At 43.5% G+C, this 26,443-nt stretch overlaps 1 protein-coding gene across 14 annotated transcripts in view; it reads left to right on the top strand.

The window, feature by feature from the left end:
- Positions 1–26,443, top strand: part of MTMR3 (myotubularin related protein 3) — a 241,690-nt gene that overhangs the window by 206,399 nt on the left and 8,848 nt on the right. For 9 of the 14 annotated variants that reach the window (XM_073313592.1, XM_073313591.1, XM_073313593.1 and 6 more), the window contains 10 exons: positions 3,622–3,827; positions 4,055–4,186; positions 8,388–8,499; positions 9,305–9,500; positions 9,858–10,043; positions 11,673–11,843; positions 13,143–13,288; positions 14,061–15,483; positions 24,562–24,672; positions 25,225–25,313. In XM_073313592.1, coding sequence (XP_073169693.1) covers positions 3,622–3,827; positions 4,055–4,186; positions 8,388–8,499; positions 9,305–9,500; positions 9,858–10,043; positions 11,673–11,843; positions 13,143–13,288; positions 14,061–15,483; positions 24,562–24,672; positions 25,225–25,313 — 2,772 coding nt within the window. Of the gene's footprint in view, positions 1–3,621; positions 3,828–4,054; positions 4,187–8,387; positions 8,500–9,304; positions 9,501–9,857; positions 10,044–11,672; positions 11,844–13,142; positions 13,289–14,060; positions 15,484–17,083; positions 17,676–18,321; positions 19,242–24,561; positions 24,673–25,224; positions 25,314–25,408; positions 26,100–26,443 lie in introns of those variants that run through there. The other 5 variants (XM_073313597.1, XM_073313599.1, XM_073313600.1 and 2 more) reach the window with 4 other exon arrangements.

Consider the following 26,443-nt stretch of genomic DNA (forward strand, 5'->3'; position numbering starts at 1 on the left):
TTCAGGGTAGGGGAAAGCAAGTCACAAAGTTTCATGGAAGTGCCCTTATGCATGTGAAAGTTTCGCAGCGACCGGGAATCATCCCAGACCCGCAACACTATGCAATCCCACCAGTCTGTGCTTGTTTCCCGGGCCCAGAATCGACTTTCCATGGCATGAGCTTGCCCCATTGCCATCACGATGGCCAAATTGCTGGGGCCCATGCTTTGAGAGAAGTCTGTGTCCAGGTCCTTATCACTCTCATCACCACGTGTCCATCACCTCCTCCTTGGCTTTTGCGTGTTCTGGTTCTGTATATACTGCATGATAATGCATGAGGTGTTTACAATGCTCATAACTGCCGCGATGATCTGAGCGGGCTCCATGCTTGCCGTGGTATGGCGTTTGCAGGAGAGCAGAGTTTCAGGGGGAAGCGGTGGTTAGATGACCAGTTTTGCAGACCTACTGCACCGTCTGCTGCCAGGACACAACAGCTGAGTGGGCTGCACGCTTTCTGTGGTATGGTGAGACAAGAGCAGCTGAGCAGAGTTGAAGCGGCCCTGCGAGACCACCAGGAGAGCAGAAGAGCAGAGTGCCAGCAGAAGCAGTAGATGACGATGGTCATATAGAAGACCTGCGAGGTGGATTCATAGCATCAGGAGAGCAGAGTGGGAGTGGAAGCGGTGGATCACGATGACGGTTAGCAGTCCTACTGCACCGTCTGCTGAAAGCAGTATGGCGCTCGCACGGAGAAAAGGCTGGAAATGATTGTCTGCTGTTGCTTTCACGGAGGGAGGGGCAACTGACGACATGTACCCAAAACCACCCGCAACAGTGTTTTTGCCCCATGAGGCATTGGGAGCTTAACCCAGAATTCCAGTGGGCGGCGGGAACTGTGGGATAGCTACCCACAGTGCAACGCTCCAAAAGTCGACGCTAGCCTTGGTACTGTGGACGCACTCCACCGACTTAATGCGCTTAGTGCATTAGTGTGGGGACACGCACAATCGACTGTATCAATCTAAAAAATAGACTTCTGTAAATTCGACCTAATTTCGTAGTGTAGACATACCCAAAGAGGGAGGGAAAGGAGCGAATGCTTTGCTTCCCCACCCCCATCACTGCCCAGGAGGCTGTCGTGGTCTAGAGGCAATGGTTACAGACCTGGAAGTTCAGGTAGGGCTTCTTTAGGGTATTATAGATCTGCAGGTTTACTTTAGGTTTGGCCTAATGAGTCAAGACATTTACAGGCCTACTGTTTCATTCAGTTTGCTGGTTAGAGGGGATTAAAAACCTCTTGGTTCAAGTGAAGCTTGTTTTTGGCAAGAAAACTGGTAAAATACTTTCCTTTAATGTGCCCTAAGAAGCTGAAACTAGAGTTGATGCATGTATGCTTTTCAAATGTGGATTCTGGCTCTGATAGTGCTCCTTGGCATGTGTGGCCTCGCTTTAGGGCAGGGTTTCTGAAACTGGGGGTTGGGACCCCTCAGGGGGTCATGAGGTTATTACATGGGGGGTCGTGAGCTGTGAGCCTCCACCCCAAACCCCGCTTTGCCTCCAGCACTTATAATGGTGTTATAAATTAAAAATGGTGTTATAAAAAAATAAATTTTTTATATATTTAAGGGGGGGTCACACTCAGAGGCTTGCTAAGTGAAAGGGGATACCAGTACAAAATTTTGAGAACTACTGCTTTAGGGGAACTTGATTTAAGGAATGTGTATCTGCAATTTGCCTGAAATGAAATAGAAATAAACTCTTTGTAGATAAGTAGTAGTGTGATCCAGTGAATACAGTACTAAACTAGTAGTCAGAAGATATGTGTCCTGTTCTTGAATTCTACTTCTGCTTCTAATTCTACATCTGCAAAATGGTAGTAACGATACTTAAACCTCCTTTGTTAACATTCATAGAGATCCTTTGAATGCAAAGTATTATTAATGAAATTCAAGGAGAGTTTTGTAGAGAATGTCTAGCCAAATGTAAACCTTTTGGATGTATGGAAGTGAGAGTATGTATTCCACTGGCTTGATTTAATGGGTGTTGGTCCTGCTTTGAGCAGGGGATTGGACTAGATGACCTCCTGAGGTCTCTTCCAACCCTAATATTTTATGATTCTATGATTGGCAGCAGTAGGATGCACCAGCACTTAGAAAGTAACAAAAAGGCAAATGTCATTATATTTAAAAAAACAAAACACTTTTGACTGTTTTGTTTATACAGACAATGGAAGCGGTTCTCTGGAAGCTTGTTTTCAAAACATATTTGTGGTGGTCAGATGCCTTCCCTTTATATCAAAATCTTCACTTTATTTGTAATAAAATTGAGTATTAGTTGAGACTTTAAAGTAAACTGTTGTTCATATATACAAAGATTATATAGACTTGGAGAAATTTTATTGTAAATAAACAAAACTAATTTTACTATGCGTTTGTCATTGCCCAGTAAGCACCAGATAAACAGCCACTTACAATCACTCCTTTCTTCCGTGATCTCACTATCACATGACATCCTATATTGATAGTGGCACCTCTCTCCCTGACTTTCTAGTCCTCTGCACCATTATGCATACACACATCCAGTTCCAGGACCCTACAAACCCTCACTCACGCAAGCAGTCCTTACTCATGCACATCCATCCACTTAGGTCAATGGAACTGCTTGAGTGAGGAAGGACTAATCACATGAGTACAGGTGTACAGACTCAGGCACTTAATTTTCCATCATGACACTTTTTTTCCTTTTGGCTTATCTATCCTCATGAAGCACATGAGACGTTTAGTTGCAACACAACACTGCATACAGGGAAATCTTGTCTCTGCAGCACTATCACCAGCCTGGTACCAGAAGCCCCCAGATTCGGGAAATGTCTGCTACTTTTTGAACCACTCTTGTCATGTTGTGATCAGTGTTGAGAGGCTACAAAGGGAACCCCATCCATCTGCTTTCTGTCAGAGAAATGGTAGGATCTATCATAAAGGAATCTGGGAGAGGGAGGGCAGGGAAGAATATAAGATGGAAAATTCCCCTTTTGCTTTTATAGTCTCCAATCTAGTTTTTCTTATGATTACTTACAAGCATTTCTCTTCACTGACAGGAACATGGAGGGTATGTCTACACTGCAATTAAAAACCTGCAGCTGGCTTGCGCCAGCTGACTCAAGTTTATGGGACTTGGGCTGCAGGGCTGTTTAATTGCAGTTTAGAAGTTTGGGCTTGGGATGGTCTCAGTGCTCGGGCTGAAGCCTGAGCCCAAACATCTACGCTGCAGTTAAACAGTCCTGTAGCCAGAACCCTGTAAGCCCGAATCAGCTGTCACAGGCCAGCTGCAGGTGTCTAACTGCAGTGTAGCCATATCCCTGGGCACCAAGATTGACTTATGTTGACTGTTATATTTAATCTTTTCATATTACAGCAATTGAGTCAAATATCCTACAAGTGTGGAACACGTTCCTATGGAGCATCCTTCAATTATATATGAATCTGTAGGGTATATGTGCCTCTAGAATACTGATATGATTTAAAACCCTGCAGCAAGCTAGTTAATTCCTAATGTTCTATGTGGTTTAGTTTCTACTGATACTTTTATTTAGGGTGCTAATGTGATGGCTATAGTTAGCTGTTCTTACTCTTTCCTGTGTAGGCACCAGTGTAATGGGGCAGTAATTTCCCGTTGTGGACAGCCCGAGGTCAGCTGGTGGGGTTGGAGAAATGCAGATGACGAACATCTTGTCCAGTCAGTGGCCAAAGCATGTGCCTCAGACTCTAGGTCCAAAAGCAGCAAATTAATGAATGGAAACTGTTCCAGAGACTTCTCCAATGGAGGGGACCTCTCCGATGTGGAATTTGGTGAGCTCACAAGCCCCTCCATTTCTGAAATGGCTAGAGCTTTGTATGTGAGTGTGATCTCCTGTGTATAGTATAAGATATGTGGGGTTTCCTGTGTGTTTACAGAGTGTGTAGGATTCCTCTATACACAGTGCATGCATATTGTGGTTCCTGCATGACTGTTTGTTGCAGATAGTGTCAAAAGTATTTGTTTAATTACTGTTTGGTTGTCCTTTTTCTTTCCATAGATTCCTCAATTTCTAATGCTTCAGGAGCAGAAAGTTTGGCCATCCAGCCTCAGAAGCTTTTAATCTTGGATGCACGTTCTTATGCAGCTGCTGTGGCTAACAGGGCCAAAGGTGGAGGCTGTGAGTGCCCAGGTAAATAGTGTTTGCTCTCAGATCAGTTTATATGAAGGTAGTCAAAAGGACAGATACACATTTAAAGGGGCATGGGGCTTGTCTACAGCGAGGGGTTTTGCACCACGTAGTGTAGTTACAACACTGTTGCAAGCCTTTAGAGTCACATGGATGCAAGTCACAACTTTTTACACTGGTGTAATGCATCTTCATGAAAGTTTGTATCAATATAGCTATCATGGAGCATGAAAACCCAGTGTAGTCAGCCTGTACTTACTTCAAAGGGACAGATTTAGTTGCCAGTTGATGCTGTGCTTCAAAGCATAAGACTAAATCAGTAACAATATACAATTAACACTGAACTATGTACAGTATGTTGAATAGTCTTTCTTCACTGAATCAAATATTTAAGCTTAAATGCAATATAAAAACACACTAAAGATTAATATGTAGATTAACTATAAAAATACAAGAGAAAAAACAAAACAAAACTCAATAAACCATCATGGGTAATAGTGTTGCAGGATTGTTATACGTGAGGGAAACTTGTTTACAGAGACACAGCACTCTTAGTATTTCTGGAACAGTTCCCATATTCAAATGTAATTGAAATACTTATTTATCCTGCATTTGTGAAGTTTACCCAGGATTATTATATTCCATGTTCTTTATCGCCATTTGTGAATTGTGGGTAGTATGAGCAGGAAGCTTTTTGATGACCATTAGCAAATGGGAATATATCCTGGTTAAATTCCATCACTGGAGAATATGGGAAAATACCGGACAGGAAAATTACAGGTAGGAAAGGCAAAGCTATTTCAGTAATATCTAAGATGGACCTCTGAGATCTTTGACCAAAATAGCTGCACTTTGGGGCATGGCTGCCCGTGGTGAGAGAGATCTTAAATGTCCATATAGCTTTCAAAAAGTTATAAAGGAACTCATGATTAATTGAAATGAAATATCTAAATGGAACGCACAATGCAGTACAGCAACTTATCTTGAGTTTCAAGATGAGGATGCTTGAACAGTTTGTAAGGAATTTTCAGACAGCTATGTTAGCTTCATTAAATTTGATACTCAAATCTTGCTCACATTTTTAATAAAATACAGTCAATCCAACAGTACACTCAGGAGATGAAGTCAGAATACAACCATTAAGTGTAACAGCCTTTGTAAGGAGCAGTTTGTTGGCCTTTCACAGACCGTATGCTTTATCTTCAAATATTGATGACTTTTAGAAAATAGTTTGGTTAATGTCTTCATGGCTAAGAAGGGGCCACATTATCCCTGGCTTTAGCATGGTGATTAGAGGTGGTAGAGAAAAGGTGCCTTCTTCCCCGCTCTATGCAAGGGCTAGAGATTGTGCGCTCCATGCACTCATAGGATGCAATCCATCCCAAAGAGGTCCCTGAACAAGAGGGGCCCTCTGCACAGCCTTTGGAGCTAGCAAGGCATGGCTGGGGGCGGGGAGGGCACATTCCAGGAAATGGTTCATCCTGTGCTGGGTGGATTTGATTTATTTAAATCATAATTTAAATCACTAGTCAGGAAGACTCGATTTAATCATGGTTTTCTACATAAAAGTGCGTTCTTTTTGGCTGTTATAACCTTAATACCTGTTCTTCACAACTCAGAAATAGATGTAGGTTTCATTTTTAGAAGGTACACACTATACATTTTTAAACAATGATTTATTTTGAAAACTTTTCAGATTAGTTTTACAGCTATATCAGAAAATGAATGACTGTTTGGTTATTTCATTTGCCAAAGGTAATTGAAGCACATATTTATGAAGTCATTGGGAGGTGAACTATCTCCAGTTCAACGGGTTAATCATTAATATTTGGAGGATTTTCTTGCCATGCTGTATTAGGAGGAGAACATCACCAGACAGACATTTAAATTGCTTTATTTAACTAAAACAACAAAGTTAAGTGTTCTGGATTTTTTTCTTCGACAGCAAACATAATATTTTAACAAAACAAGCATATGTCCCTCGCTTCTCACATTTATCTCCAGACTTCTTCTCCTTGTCCAGATCTATTCTGCTCCCAACAATCTTCTATTCATTGAACTTTTTGAAACTTTGCACTTTTAGGGGGAGATAAGGGATTGATTCTGTGTACACAAATTTGCAGAGGGACAATAGAGTTGAGGTCTGTTATTTCTCACCTCTGTATATTATTTATTGATTTTAAAACATTTTTGCTGTTAATAAGCATGTTACCTCTGGATACACAAGTCCACAGTCTGAGAACTGCAAAACTAAACATCTCTGATGGTATCTTCTAGACTGAGCACTGAGTCCCATTGGGTAGATAAAAAGATTAACCTAAATAATCTTTACAGAAGCCTGTGGAACCCCATAATATTGGGTCCCTAATCCATGAACTATTGGAACTCATTTACAAAACTTTTCTTAAACATTACATGAATATATTATCTCATACTATAGAATTAGAATTTATAATCCGTATTCCATGATGAGATATCTTTGAGCTATGATGTATCTTAATTAAAACTATCTTTAATAGGTTTTTTCCTCTAAAAGCATTTTATCAAAAAAATCCAATTTAAATTTAAGAAACCCAATTTTTTTTATTAAAAAAAAGTCCTTGATTTTTATCCCCCTGATTCTGTGCACTTCCCTACACATCAGGGAATTTGGTGGGGAGTGGAAGATGGTGCCTCCTGGAGCTCCACTTGGGGCAGTACTTCTCCACCCCATTCCCAGTGTCAGCCACTGGCTAAATGGCACAATCTGGTTCTAAAGCATTAGCCTGTAAGTTCTGGGATACGCGCACAATATTATTTATGTTCGGATCAGCAATTAACCCTGTTGAATTTTGCGGATCTCTCACCTCAGTTTGTAACAGAGTAAAAGAGTGTAAGGTCAAAGAGTTGCACGCAATATTTACTGGCTTGCAAATTGCACCAAATCGTCCAGGCTGTGTGGGCTAAAGGATAGATCTCCAGGAGCTCTGGGATCCAATTTATGTGGACCATAGACGCAACCACAAGGTTAGAGGCATTTGTGAAAATCCTCTGTTTGTGTGTCAAATGTGCCTGTGGTCCAGGAAGAAGACCATACTAGTAGGCCACCCCTGACAGAACTGCAGCCTGATATTATTTAAAGTCCATTCCCTCTGGACATAGAATGTATTTCATACGGGGCAGTTTATTTAATCTGCTATCAACTGGTGAGATGCATAGTACAGAGGTAAGATAAACTTAGGGATGGTGTAAAGGGCATGATCCTGAAACATGCTGAGCCTGAGCACTTCTTATGAGTAGGGTGCCCTATTACACTGATCCTGCCAACCCGTCTCGGGTGAGTAGTTTGAGTATAGACTACAGGTTTGTCCAGAGGATAGCTCTTAGGACTTGCACAAATAGTCCCCTCCATTCTCTATCTACTGCAGCCTTGAGTGTTTCTCATCTGAGTGACACTTGTCACTTCCACACAGTAGATGGGGTGAAGTAAGTAACCTCTTTGGTCTTCCCAAGAGGTATGGGGAAGTAAATCATCTTTAATGTTAAGGTTTAAGGACAATCATGAATTGACAGTTATTTTCAGATTGCTCTGTCTTTTTAGAGCATTGTATAACTTCTAGTAGTGTAATACCATTACCCCTATGGGGAGCTGTCCGTGCACTGCTTCTTGTGGTATGAAATGGAACAGTAAAAAAACAAATAAATAAAAAAACCTCAACAATCTTTTGCCAATAGACCTCTCTCTGGACCTAAACACCACTACTCTCCTGGCCCTGGCTCTCTGCTCCGTAGACATTGCCAGACATATACCAAATTCTGTGCTAGTTCTGTTATGGTTAAGTCAATTTGGAAACCAGTTCTGCAGAGGTGAAAAGATAATGCATTAACCTGTTGTTTCACCTAACAGCAGACAGCAAGGAAGATTCATATGTCTGCACAGTGACTTAGATTTTCATCATAAATTCAGTAGAGAAACAAGCACATGTATTTTCTTTATAGTGTCACAATAGTTACCAGCACTTTCAGTTTTACCACCGTTTGTTGTAATGTCTGGAATACCAGCAGAAGTCCAAGCACAAATATTTGTGTACAGGAAATTGTGCTAAACAGCACTATTTCATCAGTCCACAACTGCAGCAGTTTGTTTTTATAGAAAAGCTTCTTTTTTAACTTAATATTCATGTTGTTTTTAATTCCTCCTCTTGGTTTTTACAATTTTCTACAGAGTATTATCCAAATTGTGAAGTGGTGTTCATGGGGATGGCAAACATCCATTCTATCCGGAAGAGCTTTCAGTCGCTGCGCTTGCTCTGCACACAGATGCCAGACCCAGGAAAGTAAGTGGGCATTTGAGGTTTTTTTCTTTCTTAAATTATATTTTTGTGTCTAACTCTCATTCTTCCCCTGATATTTTCTAGACTGAATTAAGCAGTTGTTTGTTCTTCCACAGCCTTCTCTTTGTAAACATGCTACAGTTATATTTTTCACTTCATATAGATTGAGCAAAAGCTGACTCATTCATTCTAAAATGGAGATAGCAAATGAGACTGGGATCAAAATAGGATCCTTTACTTTAATATTCGAGTGTATAACTATCAGGTGGGCTTGGTTAGTCTCACCTGTGCATCCTGCAATATTTCAGCTTTCCCCTAATTTTCTAAAACTGCTATTGTAACGTGCTATCTAACCCCAGAAGTGTGTAGCAATCTTAATTTCCTTTGAAAGGCACTAGTGTTGCTCCATGAACTTACCACATGCCTAATATCCTCACCCTGGAGATCCAGCCCATCATTTCCATGGTATAACTGACCTCCAGTGACAATACCTGAGGGGTCTTCTGACTGTGAATCTTTCCCAGAATGCTGCAGCATTTCAACCCTCTTTCCTCTAACAGTTTCTCCTGGTTCTTCATTTGGTGCCACGAGCCTTTCACATTCACTAAGTAGACTGTCTGTATTTCCTGCAAACTTGTGAGAGCATTAACAAGACAATTTAAGTGAAAAATAGATTCAAGGAAAGCACTCATTGTTTAGTACTATAATAGGAGTTTAATTATGATCACTCTGATTTTTTTTAATTCAAAGATCTCAGCTGGGAAACATTAAAAAGAGCACAAACTATCCTCCTTTGGTTTTTCTTTAGTTGGTTATCAGCACTGGAAAGTACCAAATGGCTGCAGCACTTGTCTGTGCTTCTGAAATCTGCACTATTGGTAGTGCACGCAGTAGACAGAGACCAGCGACCAGTCTTGGTGCACTGCTCGGATGGCTGGGACCGAACCCCACAGATAGTGGCACTGTCCAAACTGCTGCTAGATCCGTATTACAGGACCATAGAGGTTTGTAAACCATCCATTGATGCATGGGAGGAAGGCCAAGTTTGGGTTTCTTTGAAGATTAATAGGGAAGGCTATGCATGATTGAACTCAGGTTTCTTCATCTGAAAAAGTACAAATGTTATCACCAGTCTTGCTGCATCTGATGGATGCTATTGAGTGATATAGTGGGTTAATTGTGAAGGGAATTAAATAGAAGAAAAGCAGGTTGAAAAAAAAACATGATTAATTCTGAAAAGAAATCAGGTATATTAAGCATGAATACTTCCCATGAGAAGTCTCAGATAGTGTCCTGGAAAATTGTTACATTTGGATTGACAAAAAATCTGGAGACCTTCAACTACACTTTCTTTCCTGCAGGGTTTCCAGGTGCTAGTGGAGATGGAATGGCTGGATTTTGGCCACAAGTTTGCAGATCGCTGTGGCCATGGTGAGAATTCGGATGACCTAAATGAGCGCTGCCCAGTATTTTTGCAGTGGTTGGACTGCGTCCATCAGCTCCAGAGGCAGTTTCCCTGCTCTTTCGAGTTTAACGAAGCATTCCTTGTGAGTTGTGGCTTGAGAGATTACTGTTTTATGAAATACTTCTAAACCAGTAGACAAAGCTAACACACGGAATAGCCCTGAGGGGTTTCCAATTTTCCCATCTACCTTATGCCACAGTGCAGCCTGATAAGCAGATGTTACAACTGTTGAGCCTTGTCTGGCAGACAAAACCACTAGTTGTCATGGAATCTGTAACCGGTTCTCTCTGAAAGCAGGGATGGGGCCTTCTAGGACTTCCTTTAAACTTTAAATAAAGAAAGAAATCATGTCCTGGATTCAAATGTCCACAGAATAGGGACAGCACAGGTAATGGTAATGCAAACTTCCCCAGCACTTCTCCACTACGCTATTTCATCCTCACCTGGAGGGGATGTCTCTTAAGAGCAAGAAGGAGTTTCTATTCTCTTTTTCTGCTGAAACTGCCTAGAAAGTGTGGCTTTTCTGATATTGACAACTGTCCTCTGAGAAGTTTGGCTAAGAGTACTGAAGTCACATCTCAAGGCCACTGTCAAAGTCAGATTCAGGACTCACATAATTTGTCAGACCACTCTGTTTATTAGCAAAGCGCTTTGCCAATGCACCCAGATATGTGACCCGTCTCTGAAGCTCAAGCTAACTTATTTATACAGCTAAGCCAAAGCCAATTTAACATAAGAGACAAAAGGAAGCAGAAACTGACAAATATACATACATATCTTATTTGCATACTAATGTTTACCAATCTCCTAGCTCAGTAGGAGCTCTAAGTTAATTAGTTTGAGAACCCATTGTCTCACACTCCTTAATGTTTCTCTTCCTGACAACTGTATTTCAACAAACCCTTCAAGTAGCATTTCTTTAATGAATTATAATTTCAATATAATCCATTCTACTTTTACACCACCAAGCCAGTCACACCATAATTGTTAGTCACTAACTACATGGATGGATTTGAACTGGCAACCTAGAGGAGAAAGTTTCTGTAATACTTCACCAATCCCTTGAGCATTTCCATCTTCCGGTCTTTTTAGAGCTGAATGCCCTAATCCAGCAAACCAGTTAAGCATGTGCTTAACTTTTAACACGAATAATTCTGTTTGAAGTCAGTTGGGCCATTAACATCTTAAAGATAAGTACATGCTTAAGGGCTTTGCTGGGTTGACGCTATAGTGTGGAGTGAGCTACAATCTAGACTTGGTGAGCTTTCTGTGTCTCCATTTGTGCCACAAGACAGAAGATAACCTATTATTATTGCCAGCTCTGAGCTTTTCTACTTTACTGATGCTATGTGACAGCTGTGTCAAAAATTCCCTTCTCTCCCATATCCTCCAGGGCCCTGGTTTCAGTATGTCAGTTTTAGACACAGCATGTAAATAAACATGCAACCTTTATGTTATATTTCCTCCTAACATTTTATATAATTCAAATATGATGGTGCATCATAGAGAGGAGCCCATTGTGCTGGTGTGTTCTTGTCATTAGCTTTCTAAGAAGGCATGCTAAATAGATTTATATGGCATCCTCCACAAAAGCCTTACATATACAGCCTCACGTGAATGGTAGATTCATTGCCTCTTAAGCGTGAAAATTATATCTTTCACATACACCGTATGTGCTGCCATATGACTCTGTCTGTATTGGTCTGTACAGGTCAAATTGGTGCAGCACACCTACTCTTGCCTCTTTGGTACATTCCTGTGCAACAATGCGAAGGAGCGAGGGGAAAAACATACTCAAGAAAGGACGTGTTCTGTCTGGTCTCTGCTGCGGGCAGCAAACAAAGCCTTCAAAAACCTGCTTTACTCCTCCCAATCAGAAACTGTATGTATCATTTATTCCCCACCAGCTATGGGAGAGTCCCTTTAGGGATTCTGCATTACAACTGTCGGAGTGGGGGAAAGTGACTGTCCCAAAAATATCCACCTCAAGGAAGCATCCCAGTTATTCCTGTGGGTGATGATTTGACTGCCTGTTCCACAAATATACTGCCTAGAGATAACTGTGAAACTCCTTGCCAGAGGATGTTGTGAAGGCCAAGACTATATAACAGGGTTCAAAAAAGAACTAGATAAGTTCATGGAGGATAGGTCCATCAATGGCTATTAGCCAGGATGGACAGGGATGGTGTCCCTAGCCTCTGTTTGCTAGAAGCTGGGCATGGGCAACAGGGGATGGATCACTTGATGATTACCTGCTCTGTTCATTCCCTGTGGGGCACCTGGCATTGGCCACTGTTGGAAGACAGGATACTGGGCTACATGGACCTTTGGTCTGACCCAGTATGGCCATTTTTATGTATATGCCTCAACTTGCCCACTGGATAAGTTACCATTTGAGTGCCATAGCAAGGGTTTGAATAGCCTTAGCTTCACCTCTGCTATGCCATGGACTCCCATACCATCAGAGCCATCTTTCTGAAGAACTTACTTTACACTGTCTTCAGCAGACCACTGGGACATAACAAATGCAGCCATAGAGAGTATCTCTATATCAGATATATGCTGTATTCCTTGTAATATAATATTTTGTGTGCTTGACAAGATATGGTTACCAACAAGAGATCTCTGTCAAGTTACTCTGAGGGGATAAGGGTTGTGTCATAAAAATCTTAAACTCCCAGAGAATTTTGTCAAAAAACTGGCATAACAAAAAATGTTATGGAAGTCTTTGCACATATCTAATTTAATCACTTTCATGTTTTCAGTTAGTTCTCCCATAGTAAGAAACTATCACAAGGGACTGGGGGGGAGAGGCACAGTCATCTTTATGTATATTTGATAGAAGTATATGTTAGGCATTCAGATACTGTGGTGATGGGCATGCCATAAAAACCTGTAGAGAACAGTTAAAATGTCAGTGTTTATTGAAGTAAAGATTTTTCTAAGTTATTTAAACCCTTCCCCTCCCTAAATCCCCATATCTGAAGGCAAGGGTAACAACTTGATCGCTATGAGTAAATTATTAAAAATGCCATTGTTGCTGCTTAGACCCCAAATTATCTGGGGATCCAGTGCAATCTCTCGGCTGCGAACCTGAGCTGTAAAATTAAAGTAGCAAAAGTCCTGGAGAGAGACAGGTTAACATTTCTAAACATGAACGTGCCATATTTTCTCATTTTAGGTGCTGTATCCCGTGTGTCATGTCCGTAATTTAATGCTCTGGAGTGCTGTTTACCTGCCATGTTCTTCCCCCTCCACCCCTGCGGATGACACCTGTGCCCCTTACCCAGTTCCAGGCTCCAGCCCTGAAGATCAGTCTCTGGGCAGGTGAGGCTAGAGCCCAGAAATCCCATCCTGTAAAGTAAGATCAACAGAGAATGTTGTGGGATTTAAGGAGAGGAGCACTTGGTGTGGGAGGGAGGTGCTTTTTCACTATTTTCATGGTGGGACTGTTTAAATGGCTAACAAAAACCCCTGTGTGGTCATTTCAATTTTGAAAGTATTCAGCTTCCTGGATTGTTGTGTAACAAACACATCAGAGCAGAAAATAGGTTTGGAATAAATTAACAGAAAAAACAGAGTTCAGTATACGGAGTATCCCCAATAACATCCCAGGTACTGTCCCCAGTGGCATAATGTATTCTGCTTTAGTATATTGCCTCTGTATTGTGGAGGTCAGAATACCATGGGATATAGCACCTTCAGGGCTGCCTTGCATTTGTTTGCACACTGCTTTTTTTCTTGTATTACATTCATGTAACTACAGCTTCCCTTGTCTTTAGAGAAGCCTTTTCCAGTAAAATGATTCTAGGTGCATGCTAGTTAGGAAATGGAGCTTTGGTGTGGAGGGGTGATTCTGGGAATGTCTGAAGATTAGTCAAAGAAATTTTCTTGATGGAGAGAGAAGGCCTGGAAGGTGCTGGAGCAGCTTTGAACCACAAATTATCAGACTGTACTGTTAGATAATATCGTAGTGCATTGCAGAACTCCACAGTATTGAGTGGCTGGTGGTGATTTCAAAATGGGGAAGCTCATTAATAACCTTTGTAATTAAATATTTTAAAAAGTAACTTTTGATTCTGATTTTTTACCTCTGTAGGCTACCAAAGACAAGATCGTTTGACAATCTGACAATGGCCTGCGACAGCAACGTGCCTTCAACTAACCGACGTAGTAGTGATCCCAGCCTAAATGAAAAGTGGCAAGAGCACCGTAGGTCCTTGGAGCTGAGCAGCCTTGGCAACCCAGGGGATGATCCATTTGATGAGGACAGCCTGAGCAAACAAGGCAGGGCTCTTGTTGGAGCAGAGCTTTCAGTTGCAGCGGGCGTGGCAGAGGGACAGATGGAGAACATTTTGCAGGAGGCCACCAAAGAGGATGTTGGTCTGGAGGAGCTCTTGAGGGGTACCCTAGAGACAACAGGCAAAGAGGATGTGGATGAGGTTATCCTGGGTAAGGAGAACAGAGCTGAAAATCTTGATGGGTATATTGATGGCCTCTGTGAAAAGACTGAGATGGATACAGATACGTTAATAAACAATCCAGTGTCCAATCCACATCCAGTTTCACAAGGTTCTTCTGAGCTTAAAGGACAACAGGAGGAGCCTATGGATTTCAGTAACGGTATCCAGAAGTTACCTCAGATGAAAGGACTACAGACTGTCCCCTTGGAGAGTACTGTAAATAGTGACATTCAGAAGAATGTGGAGGAAGGTGTTAGTAGACTTCATATAGAAGCAGAAAGCCCTTATAGTACTCCAGAGTCGAGTCCTCCATTGCCCATCACAATCCAACATGAGGCAAAAACATCCAACATGGAAAGTTCTACCGAAACCTTAACAGAGATTGGAGCAAAGCAAGAGCTGATTCCGAAAGGCCCTTGCCATGGACCTTGTCTGATGGACAACAATGCTGAGGAACTTTTTCAAACGACTGAAAACAGACCTGAGGGGGAAAACATGATAGAGCTACACAGAGTGGGAACAAAAGTAAACAGGACTTCTAACAGCAGCAACACACACAGCTCAATGCCTTCCCCTTGTGCCTTGCCTTTAGCTGAATGTAAAGATGAGATTGTGTGTAATGGGGAGCTGGAGACTGAGAACATGGTGACAGAGAAACCTGCAGCATTTAGTATTACCCAGAAAAACCCTGCAGCAAATGGACACTGTGTGAATGGAGAGGATGATAGGGTCAAAGCCTCTCTGAGGCGGCAGGTCTCTACAGCTAGTTGTAGTTCTGCCCAGTTTCACTTGAGGAACTTGCACCATAAGTGGGTGCATGGCCATTCTGGGAGGCAACAGACAGTTAGCAGCCCAGACCAACCCACCAGGAGCCACTTGGATGATGATGGGATGCCAGTCTACACCGATGTTATCCAGCAGCGCCTGCGTCAGATCGAAACTGGGCATCAGCAGGAAGTAGAGATATTGAAGAAGCAAGTGCAGGAGTTGAGGAGCCGGTTGGAGAGCCAGTACCTGAATAGCTCACTACGTTTCAGTGGTGATTATGGGGACGAAGTGGTAAGTGTAATGGTAATTCAGCCACTACTGACAATAATGGATTGGTTAATCACATTTCTGGAGCCCACAGTACTAAGTCAGCTGTTTGGTAAGAAATGTTGTTTGGTTAGACAGTGAATTTTGGTTATGGTAATTTTTTTTTAAAAGTCTTAGTCATGCTGATGCTGAGTCCTGCCGTGAGTGCAGGGACTGGACTAGCTGACCTCTCAAGGTCCCTTCCAGGCCTATGAGTCTATACTGAAAAGGACATGCTGTTCTCACTTTCAGTTGCAATCTCTTTATCATGAAAGTGCAACTTATAAATGTAGATTTTTTTTTCACATAACTGCACTCAAAAACAAAACCATTTAAAACTTTAGAGCCTACAAATCCACACAGTCCTACTTGTTCAGCCAATCACTAAGACAAACAAATTTGTTTACATTTGCGGGAGATAATGCTGCTCGCTTGTTATTAACATCACCTGAAAGTGAGAACAGGCGTTCGCATGGCATTATTGTAGCCGGTGTTGCAAGGTATTTATGTGCCTGATATGGTCATTATTCATGCTTCGACTTGTAGATGTTTTCTTTTTTTTATCTTTTTTATAGTGCAGATATTTGTAATAAAAATAATAATATAAAGTGAGCACTGTACACTTTGTATTGTGTTATAATTGAAATTAATTTATTTAAAAATGTAGAGAAACATCCACAAATATTTATAATAAATTTAAATTGGTATTCTATTATTTAACAGTGCGATTAAAACTGATTAATCGCAACTATTTTTTTTAATCTCGTGATTATTTTTTTTAATAGTTTGACAGTCCTAATTTACACACACTTTGGGTGTGCTGTGGAATGAGGCTAATCACGGTGCCTTTACCCAGTTTTTGCTGTGCTCATAAAATGGTTGAGAGAACCTTTTAAACAATTACATATAATTTACTGAGCTAGATCTATAGGACTGGCTGGGATGATTTAGTTGGGGTTTGTCCTGCTTCAAGCTGGTCTCCTGAGGTCTCCTGCAACCCTAATCATCTATGATTCTCTGACTGGCTCTTTAGTCCTTGGCATAATTCACAGGGAGGCAGGTGCAAAGGGGAGCCACTGGGAGCCACTGTGGCACAGGGATATGGGCCCCTGTCCCCTTCCCTCAAAGGTATGGCCTAAAAGTAGGCTCAGTATGCTGCCTCTGCCACCCGGGGGTTTCCCTTACAGAAAGAGAAGTCTTCAGGTGCTGCTAAAGCCAGTTTTTATGGCTTTGCCACATTAAAGCTTCTTAGCCCTAGTCTATACTACGAGTTTAGGTGAAATTTAGCAGCATTAGATCGATTTAACCCTGCACCCGTCCACACAAGGAAGCCATATTTGTCAAGTTAATGGGCTCTTAAAATCTATTTCTGTACTCCTACCCGATGAGGGAATTAGCGCCGAAATTAATATCGCCGGGTCGAATTTGTGGTAGTGTGGACGCAATTCGATGGTATTGGCCTCCGGGAGCTATCCCAGAGTGCTCCATTGTGACCGCTCTGGACAGCACTCTCAACTCGAATGCAATGGCCAGGTAGACAGGAAAAGCCTGGCAAACTTTTGAATTTCATTTCCTGTTTGGCCAGTGTGGCAAGCTGATCAGCACAGGTGACTGTGCAGATCTCATCAGCAGAGGTGACCATGGAGTCCCAGAATCGCAAAAAAGCTCCAGCATGGACCGAATGGGAGGTACGGTATCTGATCGCTGTATGGGGAGATGAATTCATGCTATCAGAACTCCATTCCAAAAGACGAAATGCCAAAATATTTGCAAAAATCTCCAAGGGCATGAAGGACAGAGGCTATCACAGGGACCTGCAGCAGTGCCGCATGAAACTTAAGGAGCTCAGGCAAGCCTACCAAAAAACCCAAGAGACAAATGCCCGCTCAGGGTCAGAGCCCCAGACATACCGCTTCTATGATGAGCTGCATGCAATTCTTGGGAGTGCCCCTACAACTACCCCACACCTATATGTAGACTCCTGCAAGGGAGTCTCACACAACAAGGATGAGGATTTGGGGGACGAGGAAGATGATGAGGAGGGGAGGTTGAAGATAGCGCACACCAGGCAAGCGGAGAAACCATTCTCCCCAACAGCCAGGAACTGTTGATCACCCTGGAGCCAATACCCTCCCAACCTGGGCTCCCAGGCCTTGAAGGCGGAGAAGGCAACTCTGGTGAGTGTACCTTTGTAAATATAATACACTGTTTAAAAGCAAGCATGTTTAATGATTAATTTGCCCTGAAGACTTGGGATGCTTTCGTGGCCAGTACAGCTACTGGAAAAGTCTGTTAACATGTCTGGGGATGGAGCAGAAATCCTCCAGGGACATCTCAATGAAGCTCTCCTGGAAGTACTCCCGAAACCTTGGGGGGGGCAGCCTTATTGCGTCCTCCATGTTAGGACACTTTACCATGCCAGGCCAGTAGCACGTAGTCTGGAATCATTGCATAAGAAAGCATGGCGGCGTGTGGTCCCGGTGTTTGCTGGCATTCAAGCAACATCCTTCTTTATCTCTCTGTGTTATCCTCAGGAGAGTGATATCATTCATGGTCGCCTGGTTGAAATAGGGGAATTTTATTAAGGGGACATTCAGAGGTGGCCGTTCCTGCTGGGCTGTTTGCCTGTGGCAAAAAAGAAATCATACCCCCTGTTAGCCACGCGGTGGGAGGAGGGGTGAAGTGATCATCTCAGAGAATTGGGGGGAGGAGGGTGGGTTAGTTGGGTTTGTGCTACACGTTAACCCAAAAACATCAGCCCCTCCTTTTAAATGGCCAATGTGTCTTTTTTCAATTTTACTCTCCCTTTTTTTCTTCCCGCAGCTGCAGATGTTTCAACGCTGTCACTAGCATCTCCATCCCAGAGGCTAGTGCAGGTAAGAAGGTGAAAAAAATGCACTCGTGATGAAATGTTCTCTGAGCTCATGCAGTCCTCCTGCACTGAAAAAGCCCAGCAGAAGGCGTGGAGGCAGACAAAGTCAGAGTCCAGGAAAGCACAAAATGACAGATGGCAAGAGGAACAGGAGAGGTTGCGGGATCAAGAGGAAAGGTGGCAGCAGCATGATGAGAGGAGGCAGAATGCAATGCTGAGGCCACTGGAGGATCAAACTGATATGCTCCGGCGTATGGTTTAGGTGCAGGAAAGGCACAGACCACCACTGCAGCCCCTGTGTAATCAACCGCCCTCCTCCCCAAGTTCCATAGCCTCCTCACCCAGACATCCAAGAACGTGGGGTGGGGGGGCTCTGGGCACCCAACCACTCCACCCCAGAGGACTGCCCAAGCAACAGAAGGCTGGCATTCAGTGATTTGAAGTGCAGTGTGGAGTGAAGTGCATCCTTTCCTCCTCCCCCACCCCTCCCAGGCTACCTTGGCAGTTATCCCCCTATTTTTGTGACGAATTAATAAAGAATGCATGAATTTGAAACAGCAATGACTTTATTGCCTCTGCAAGCGGTGATCAAAGGGGGGAGGGGAGGGCGGTTGGCTTACAGGAAAGTAGAGTGAACCAAGGGGGCGGGTTTTCATCAAGGAGAAACAAACAGAGCTGTCACACCGTAGCCTGGTCAGCCATGAAACTGGTTTTCAAAGCTTCTCTGATGTGCAGCGCACCCTACTGTGCTCTTCTAATCGCCCTGGTGTCTGGCTGCGCGTAATCAGCAGCCAGGCGATTTTCCTTAACTTCCCACCCTGCTGTAAACATCTCCCCCTTACGCTCACAGATATTGTGGAGCACATAGCAAGCAGTAATAACAATGGGAATATTGGTTTCACTGAGGTCTAACCGAGTCAGTAAACTGCGCCGGCGTGCTTTTAAACGTCCAAATGCACATTCTACCACTATTCTGCACTTGCTCAGCCTATAGTTGAACAGCTCCTGACTACTGTCCAGGCTGCCTGTGTATGGCTTCATGAGCCATGGCATTAATGGGTAGGCTGGGTCCCCAACGATAACTATAGGCATTTCAACATCCCCAACGGTTATTTTCTGGTCTGGGAAGTAAGTCCCTTGCTGCAGCTGGTTCATACAGACCAGAGTTCCGGAAGATACAAGCGTCATGTATCTTTCCCAGCCATTCCACGTTGATGTTGTTGAAATGTCCCTTGTGATCCACCAGTGCTTGCAGCACCATTGACAAGCACCCCTTTAGGTTTATGTACTGGCTGCCAAGGTGGTCCGGTCCCAAGATAGGGATATGTGTTCTGTCTATCGCCCCACCACAGTTAGGGAATCCCATTGCAGCAAAGCCATCCACTATGACCTGCACATTTCCCAGAGTCACTACCCTTGATAGCAGCAGCTCAGTGATTGTGTTGACTACTTGGATCACAGCAGCCCCCAAAGTAGATTTGCCCACGCCAAATTGATTCCTGACTGACCAGTAGCTGTCTGGCATTGCAAGCTTCCGGAGGGCTATCGCCACTTGCTTGTGAATTGTTAGGGCTGCTCTCATCTTGGTATTCTTGCGCTTCAGGGTAGGGGAAAGCAAGTCACAAAGTTCCATGAAAGTGCCCTTATGCATGCAAAAGTTTCGCAGTGACCGGGAATCATCCCAGACCTGCAACACTATGCGATCCCATCAGTCTGTGCTTGTTGCCAGAATCGGCGTTCCATGTCATGAGCCTGCCCCATTGCCAGCAGGATGGCTAATTTGCCGGGGACCGTGATTTGAGAGAAGTCTTGTCCATGTCCTCATCACTCTCGTCACTGTACTGCCGTCGCCTCCTCGCCTGCTTTTGCAGGTTCTGGTTCTGGATATACTGCTGGATAGTGTGTGTGGTGTTTACAATGCTCATAACTGCCGCGGTGATCTGAGTGGGCTTCATGCTTGCCGTGGTATGGCGTCTGCAGGAGAGAAGGAGAGCAGAGTTGCAGGGGAAGCGGTGGTTGGATGACCAGTTTTGCAGACCTACTGCACCGTCTGCTGCCAGGATACAACAGCTGAGTGGGCTGCACACTTGACGTGGTATGGCAAGACAAGAGCAGCCAAGCAGAGTTGCAGCTGAAGCGGCGGATGACAACGGTCATATATAGGACCTGCGAGACCACCAGGAGAGCAGAGTGCCAGCGGAAGCAGTGGATGACGACAGTCATATGGAGGACCTGCGAGGTGGATTCATAGCACCAGGAGAGCAGAGTGGAGGCGGAAGCGGTCATTCGATGATGACAGTTTGCAGCCGTACTGCACCGTCTGCTGAAAGCAGTGTTGCACCCACATGGAAAAAAGGCATGAAACGATGGTCAGCCGTTGCTTTCACGGAGAGAGGCTCAACTGACGACAGGTACCCAAAACCACCTGCAACAATGTTTTTGCCCCGTCAGGCTTTGGGAGCTCAACCCAGAATTCCAATGGGTGGCTGAGACTGCGGGAACTATGGGATAGCTACCCACAGTGCAACACTCTGAAAGCGGATGCTAGCCTCGGTACTATGGACTCACTCCGCCAATTTAATGCGCTTAGTGGGGACACACACAATCGACTGTATAAAATTGCTTTCTAAAACATCGACTTCTATAAATTCGACCTAATTTCGTAGTGTAGACAAACCCTTAAAGCAGTTAGAGTAGGACCTGAATCTGGAGCATAGTTTGATTGTAGTATGTTTGCTACAGCTAGACTACATCACGTATGTAGTTGTTGCAACATTATGGATACTATACAAAGATTACAAATTGTGTAGTATCCACAAGTTTGTAATTGTAAATATGTATTGCGTAGGTAAAGCAAATACATTTTTCACATGTGGGTGTGGTGAAATTTTTAAATTTGCTTCAATCCTCCTCCCCCTACCTATTTTTTCCTACTCCTCCTGTTTGAATTAAACTGCAGTAACAAGACTTTAAAAAAGAAGCCAATGCACCTGCCTCACTCTGCTTCTTGTTGGTAGCGTAGCTTCAAAAAACAAACGTCAGGAGCCACTGGAAATTTGAAGCCCCAATACCAGCAAGCAGCTGTGTTTGTGGCTTCTTTTTTCAGAGGCCTGTCAGTTAGGGAAGGGAAGAGGGAAGAGCTAGAGAGAGGGAAGTGGAAAGCAGCAGAGAAGGGATGGGGGGGAGGATGGAAAGGATGAGGATGGTAGGGGAGGCATAAGGGAATTCTCAGATTGTAAACTCCTTGGGGTAGGGACCATGTCTTCCTATGTGTTTGAACAGCACATAGTACATTGGGATACTGATCCTGAATGATGTCTCTGAGCACTACCACAGTAGAAATTATAATAATAATGAAAACTTCACTCTCTATACACACATGTGGTATGTCAAGTATTAGAGGGGTAGCCGTGTTTGACTGTATCCACAAAAACAACGAGGTGTCTGGTGGCACCTTAAAGACTAACAGATTTATTTGGGCATAAGCTTTTGTGCATAAAAAAACCCACTTCTAGGTGCCATCGAATGCTTCGGTTTTTTAAATGTAGTGTGTATATTTCATTTATATTTACAATACTTAAAGGTTTTACTCCTGGGGGGAATTCTGTGCAAAAAAATTAAAAATTCTGCGCACAATATTTTAAAATTCTGCACATTTTATTTGTCAGAATAACATTATATAATCACACCAGTTTCAATTATTTTGATAATTTATTTCAAAATATCTGTCAGCAACTATGTCTATAACAATACAAAAAGAAAAGGCGTACTTGTGGCACCTTAGAGACTAACCAATTTATTTGAGCATAAGCTTTCGTGAACTACAGCTCACTTCATCGGATGCATACTGTGGAAACTGCAGAAGACATTATATACACAGAGACCATGAAACAATACCTCCTCCCATCCCACTCTCCTCCTGGTAATAGCTTATCTAAAGTGATCACTCTCCTTACAATGTGTATGATAATCAAGTTGGGCCATTTCCAGCACAAATCCAGGTTTTCTCACCCTCCGTCCCCCCTCCAAAAACCACACACACAAACTCACTCTCCTGCTGGTAATAGCTTATCCAAAGTGACCACTCTCCCTACAATGTGCATGATAATCAAGTTGGGCCATTTCCAGCACAAATCCAGGTTTTCTCACCCCCATACACACAGAAACTCACTCTCCTGCTGGTAATAGCTCATCCAAAGTGACCACTCTCCCTACAATGTGCATGATAATCAAGGTGGGCCATTTCCACAGTATGCATCCGATGAAGTGAGCTGTAGCTCATGAAAGCTTATGCTCAAATAAATTGGTTAGTCTCTAAGGTGCCACAAGTCCTCCTTTTCTTTTTGCGAATACAGACTAACACGCTGTTACTCTGAAACCTATTACAATACAGACAACAACAAAAATTCCCCCAGGACTAGAGAGTTAAAGAAACCTCTATGACAACCCAGTTCCTGCTTCTCTTCCTCCTCCAGCCAGGGCCCCAGACACCTCCATCCCCTCCCTCCCAGTGCCCAATCATGGGGTGCCTCCACAGCCCAGACACCTATATCCCCTACCCCCCCCAGAGCCCAGCCACAGGTCGTCCCCCCAGCCCAGAGATTTACACCCCCTATTCCAAGCCCAGACACCTGCACCCCTACCCCTCCAGAGCCCAGCTGCAGGGCACCACCAGCCCAGACATATGCACCCCCTACCCTCAGAGCCCAGCTGACAGGTGCCCTGCATCCCATATACTCACAACCCCAGAGCCCAGGGATCCAGAGGAAGAAACACCCTGATGCTGGGTCCTGGGCTTGTATGGAGTTCCTTGTAGTCCACGCCACGTCCTTCTTTCAGGGCGTGCCGGGGACTGCAGCTGCCAGGAACTCTTCAGCGCTTCCTCTCCCTTCCCCTGGCAGTGTGTTCTATTTGCGAGCTGGGGAGCAGGGCTCTGCTGGGTCCAGTGGCGGCGAGCAGCTCTGCAGAACCATTTCTGTGAGGGGAAAAAGGACATTCTGTGCAGAACATTAATTCTGCACGAATTCTGCATTGCGCAGTGGCGCAGAATTCCCCCAGGAGTAATGTTTATAAGCATTCTTTGGAAGTGGCAAAGGGATCTAGCTGACACAGGGGCTGGATAGTCCCAGGTGCATTCATTTGGAAAGACTTGCATCAACTTCTTGGGCTATTGAGGTTGCAGCTAATATAATAATTGCTAAATACTGATACTGTGAATGCTAGGTCTGCTGAGCATCATTCAAAATGGTCTTCTCTCATTAGCTGGAGCTTGGGTTCCTGACAGAAATGTGACCCACTGGCTTAATTCAAAGTATTCTTATTGAGATAAGGGCCTTCACAATGTATAACGTGTGGGCAGATTGAAATGGATTTTCAAAAGCACTTAGGTGCCTATCTACATCTTTAGGCACCTACATACCTTTACAAACCTGAGTCCTAGTCTCTACCTTTTATTTCTGCCCGGTCTTGATAGGTATATTCTCTAAGCTAGCATCAGAGGTACCAACTCTCCAGCACTGAAAGGTTGAGAACAAAAGTTCTTGAATCTCTCATGTCTGGAAGAGCTGTCGTGTGTGTCCTTTGACCAAAGTCAGTTGAAATAAAGTTCAACCTGGCAAGAAAGCATCAGTCCACTTGTGGAAGTGGGCTCTAATCCTTACCTCCACATGTTTGATTTTAACTTACATCTTCCCAAAGGAACTATCAGAAACAGCAAGGCATATACATTATAAATATTGCTTTTTAAAGTGAAAGAGCTTTGGAAAGGAGATAGGTCTGAGAAACTGGATTGACAGGGTACAGCTATGAGATTTGTGAGGTGCCCACTGTTAATCATGTGCTATGTGTCCGGAATCTTGCACATACACCGCAGCAGGTAGATTTTAACCCCATGTCCTGGCATTAAAGGGATAACAATTTCATTCTGTCCTGTTGCAGTACACCATTACACAAGCAATCTGCCTCACTTGATGCACATTTAGTCCCATCCCAGATAGAACTCTTGTCTGTACTGGCACAACCTAAATTATAGGTATGTAAGAATACTTGACCTGAGCCCCTCCAGTCCAAGCATAATCTATCTTTTCCTAGCAGGAGGTGCACAGATTCTCCCTTCCCAACTGTTTACTTCTGGTTCATGTGGAAGTGGGAGTATGTGCAGGTTCTGTTCAGCTGTGTTTGTTTGCCAACAGACTTCAATACCCGACTCGGAAAGCAATCTGGATCAGAACTGCTTGTCTCGCTGCAGCACAGAGATTTTCTCTGAAGCCAGCTGGGAGCAGGTGGATAAACAGGACACAGAGGTACAGACTAAATCCCTGTCTGTGATATGCCTATGCTGTGATATTCCTCCCTCTTTCCTTCTGTTAGGAAATGATTCTCCATAACGTGGTTATACTACAGCCCCATGGTCACACACCAGTTCTTGTAAACTATCCCTGTTGCCCTCACTTATCTCTAACACTTCAAATATCTGTGCCAAGGAGCCCTCTGCTGTCAGGTGTCTGAACAATTTTTGAGAAACCACGGAAAGACAATAGCTGAAGGAACCCTGAACTAACACATTCCCTGTAAACATGTAAGGTTTGGGTACCTTTTGAAGTATAGAAAGAAATCAGTGAGCTATACATTAGAGGACTTCTCTGTGTGGCTGGAGGGAATTTGGTGGATCAGTTTCTGAGGAGAAGTTTTCTGTCTTTTCTCTTTCATTATTGCCAGGATTGAATCTGTTCAATTTAAGTAGCCAGGGGCACATCCATCTCTGTGCTCTTCATGGGCTTTATAAACTCAGGCCAGACTGGTTTTTCAAGGGCTGTCTCCTTGACAAATTTGTCTTTGTGTTCTGTGTTTCACAGGTGACACGATGGCTGCCAGACCACCTAGCTGCACACTGCTATGGCTGTGACAGTACATTCTGGCTTGCCAGCAGGAAGCACCACTGCAGGTAACCTGTCCATAGAGAGTTAAATGTGAAAGGGGGAGCAGCTGAACAGCGAGGATGTCTGAGTTGAATTGACAATTTCGTTTCTCTTAAATTAGGAAAGACTAGGAAGGATATCTGGATAAGAGAAATTCTAGAGTAGGAGGACCATACGTGCTGCTGAAGCAAGGAATCCAGCCTTCTCTGGGGGAAAAAGTCTGGTTTTGCTCCTGGGTCTCAATTTATTTGCAATGTCTATTTCGAAAGCCAAACCTGCTGTCAGCTCCGTACCCGTTCAAAGAGTCAGCCTTCCTTTTCCCTTAAATTGTGATTCAGAGACAGTCTGCTCTTTGCAGGCATATTTTTTTAAGTAAATGTAAGTGTTATAAAATATTGTCTACACCTTTTCCCATTCAGTACAATCAACATAGGAATCACAACCTTTTCAGGTTTCAGAGGGGTAGCCGTGTTAGTCTGTAACAGCAAAAACAACGAGGAGTCCTTATGGTACCTTAGAGACTAACAAATTTATTTGGGCATAAGCTTTTTTGGGCTAAAACCCACTTCATCAGATGCATGGAGTGAAAAATATCATAAGCAGTATATATATCACAGCACATGAAAAGAGTTGCCTTACTAAGTGCGGGGGTCAGTGCTAATGAGGCCAATTCAATTAAGGTGGAAGTGGCCTATTCTCAACAGTTGACAAGAAGGGATGAATACCAAGAGAGGGGAAATTACTTTTGTAGTGCTACCGAGGCCAATGCAGTAAAGATTGTATTCCACTGAGGGTTATGTGCATGCACCTGAAGCCAGAACGTTTCAAAGTAATATCGCTCATTGATCCACATATGCACCTTTGCACCGCCTTGTGGTTTCACCCAAGGTGATAAAGGGTAGGGCAGCATCTCCTGTTCCTTCTCAGTGCCGTGTGGTACAAGTCGGAGCTTCTGCTGTCTTCTTGTCACGGGTGATGCATTTTCCAAACTTTCTAGAAAAACTGTTTTTTTTACTTCTTGTTCATAGTTACGATTTTATTGTATTTTTGTAGTAATTTTCACGACGTCAGCAGTTTTCCCACTAAACAATCCCCACCTCACCTCCCTTTCAGTACCCGGGCCTGGTAATAGATTATTCTGAAGACATTAAGTCTG

Source organism: Lepidochelys kempii, chromosome 15 (genome assembly GCF_965140265.1).
Source record: "Lepidochelys kempii isolate rLepKem1 chromosome 15, rLepKem1.hap2, whole genome shotgun sequence".
Lineage (NCBI taxonomy): Eukaryota > Metazoa > Chordata > Testudines > Cheloniidae > Lepidochelys > Lepidochelys kempii.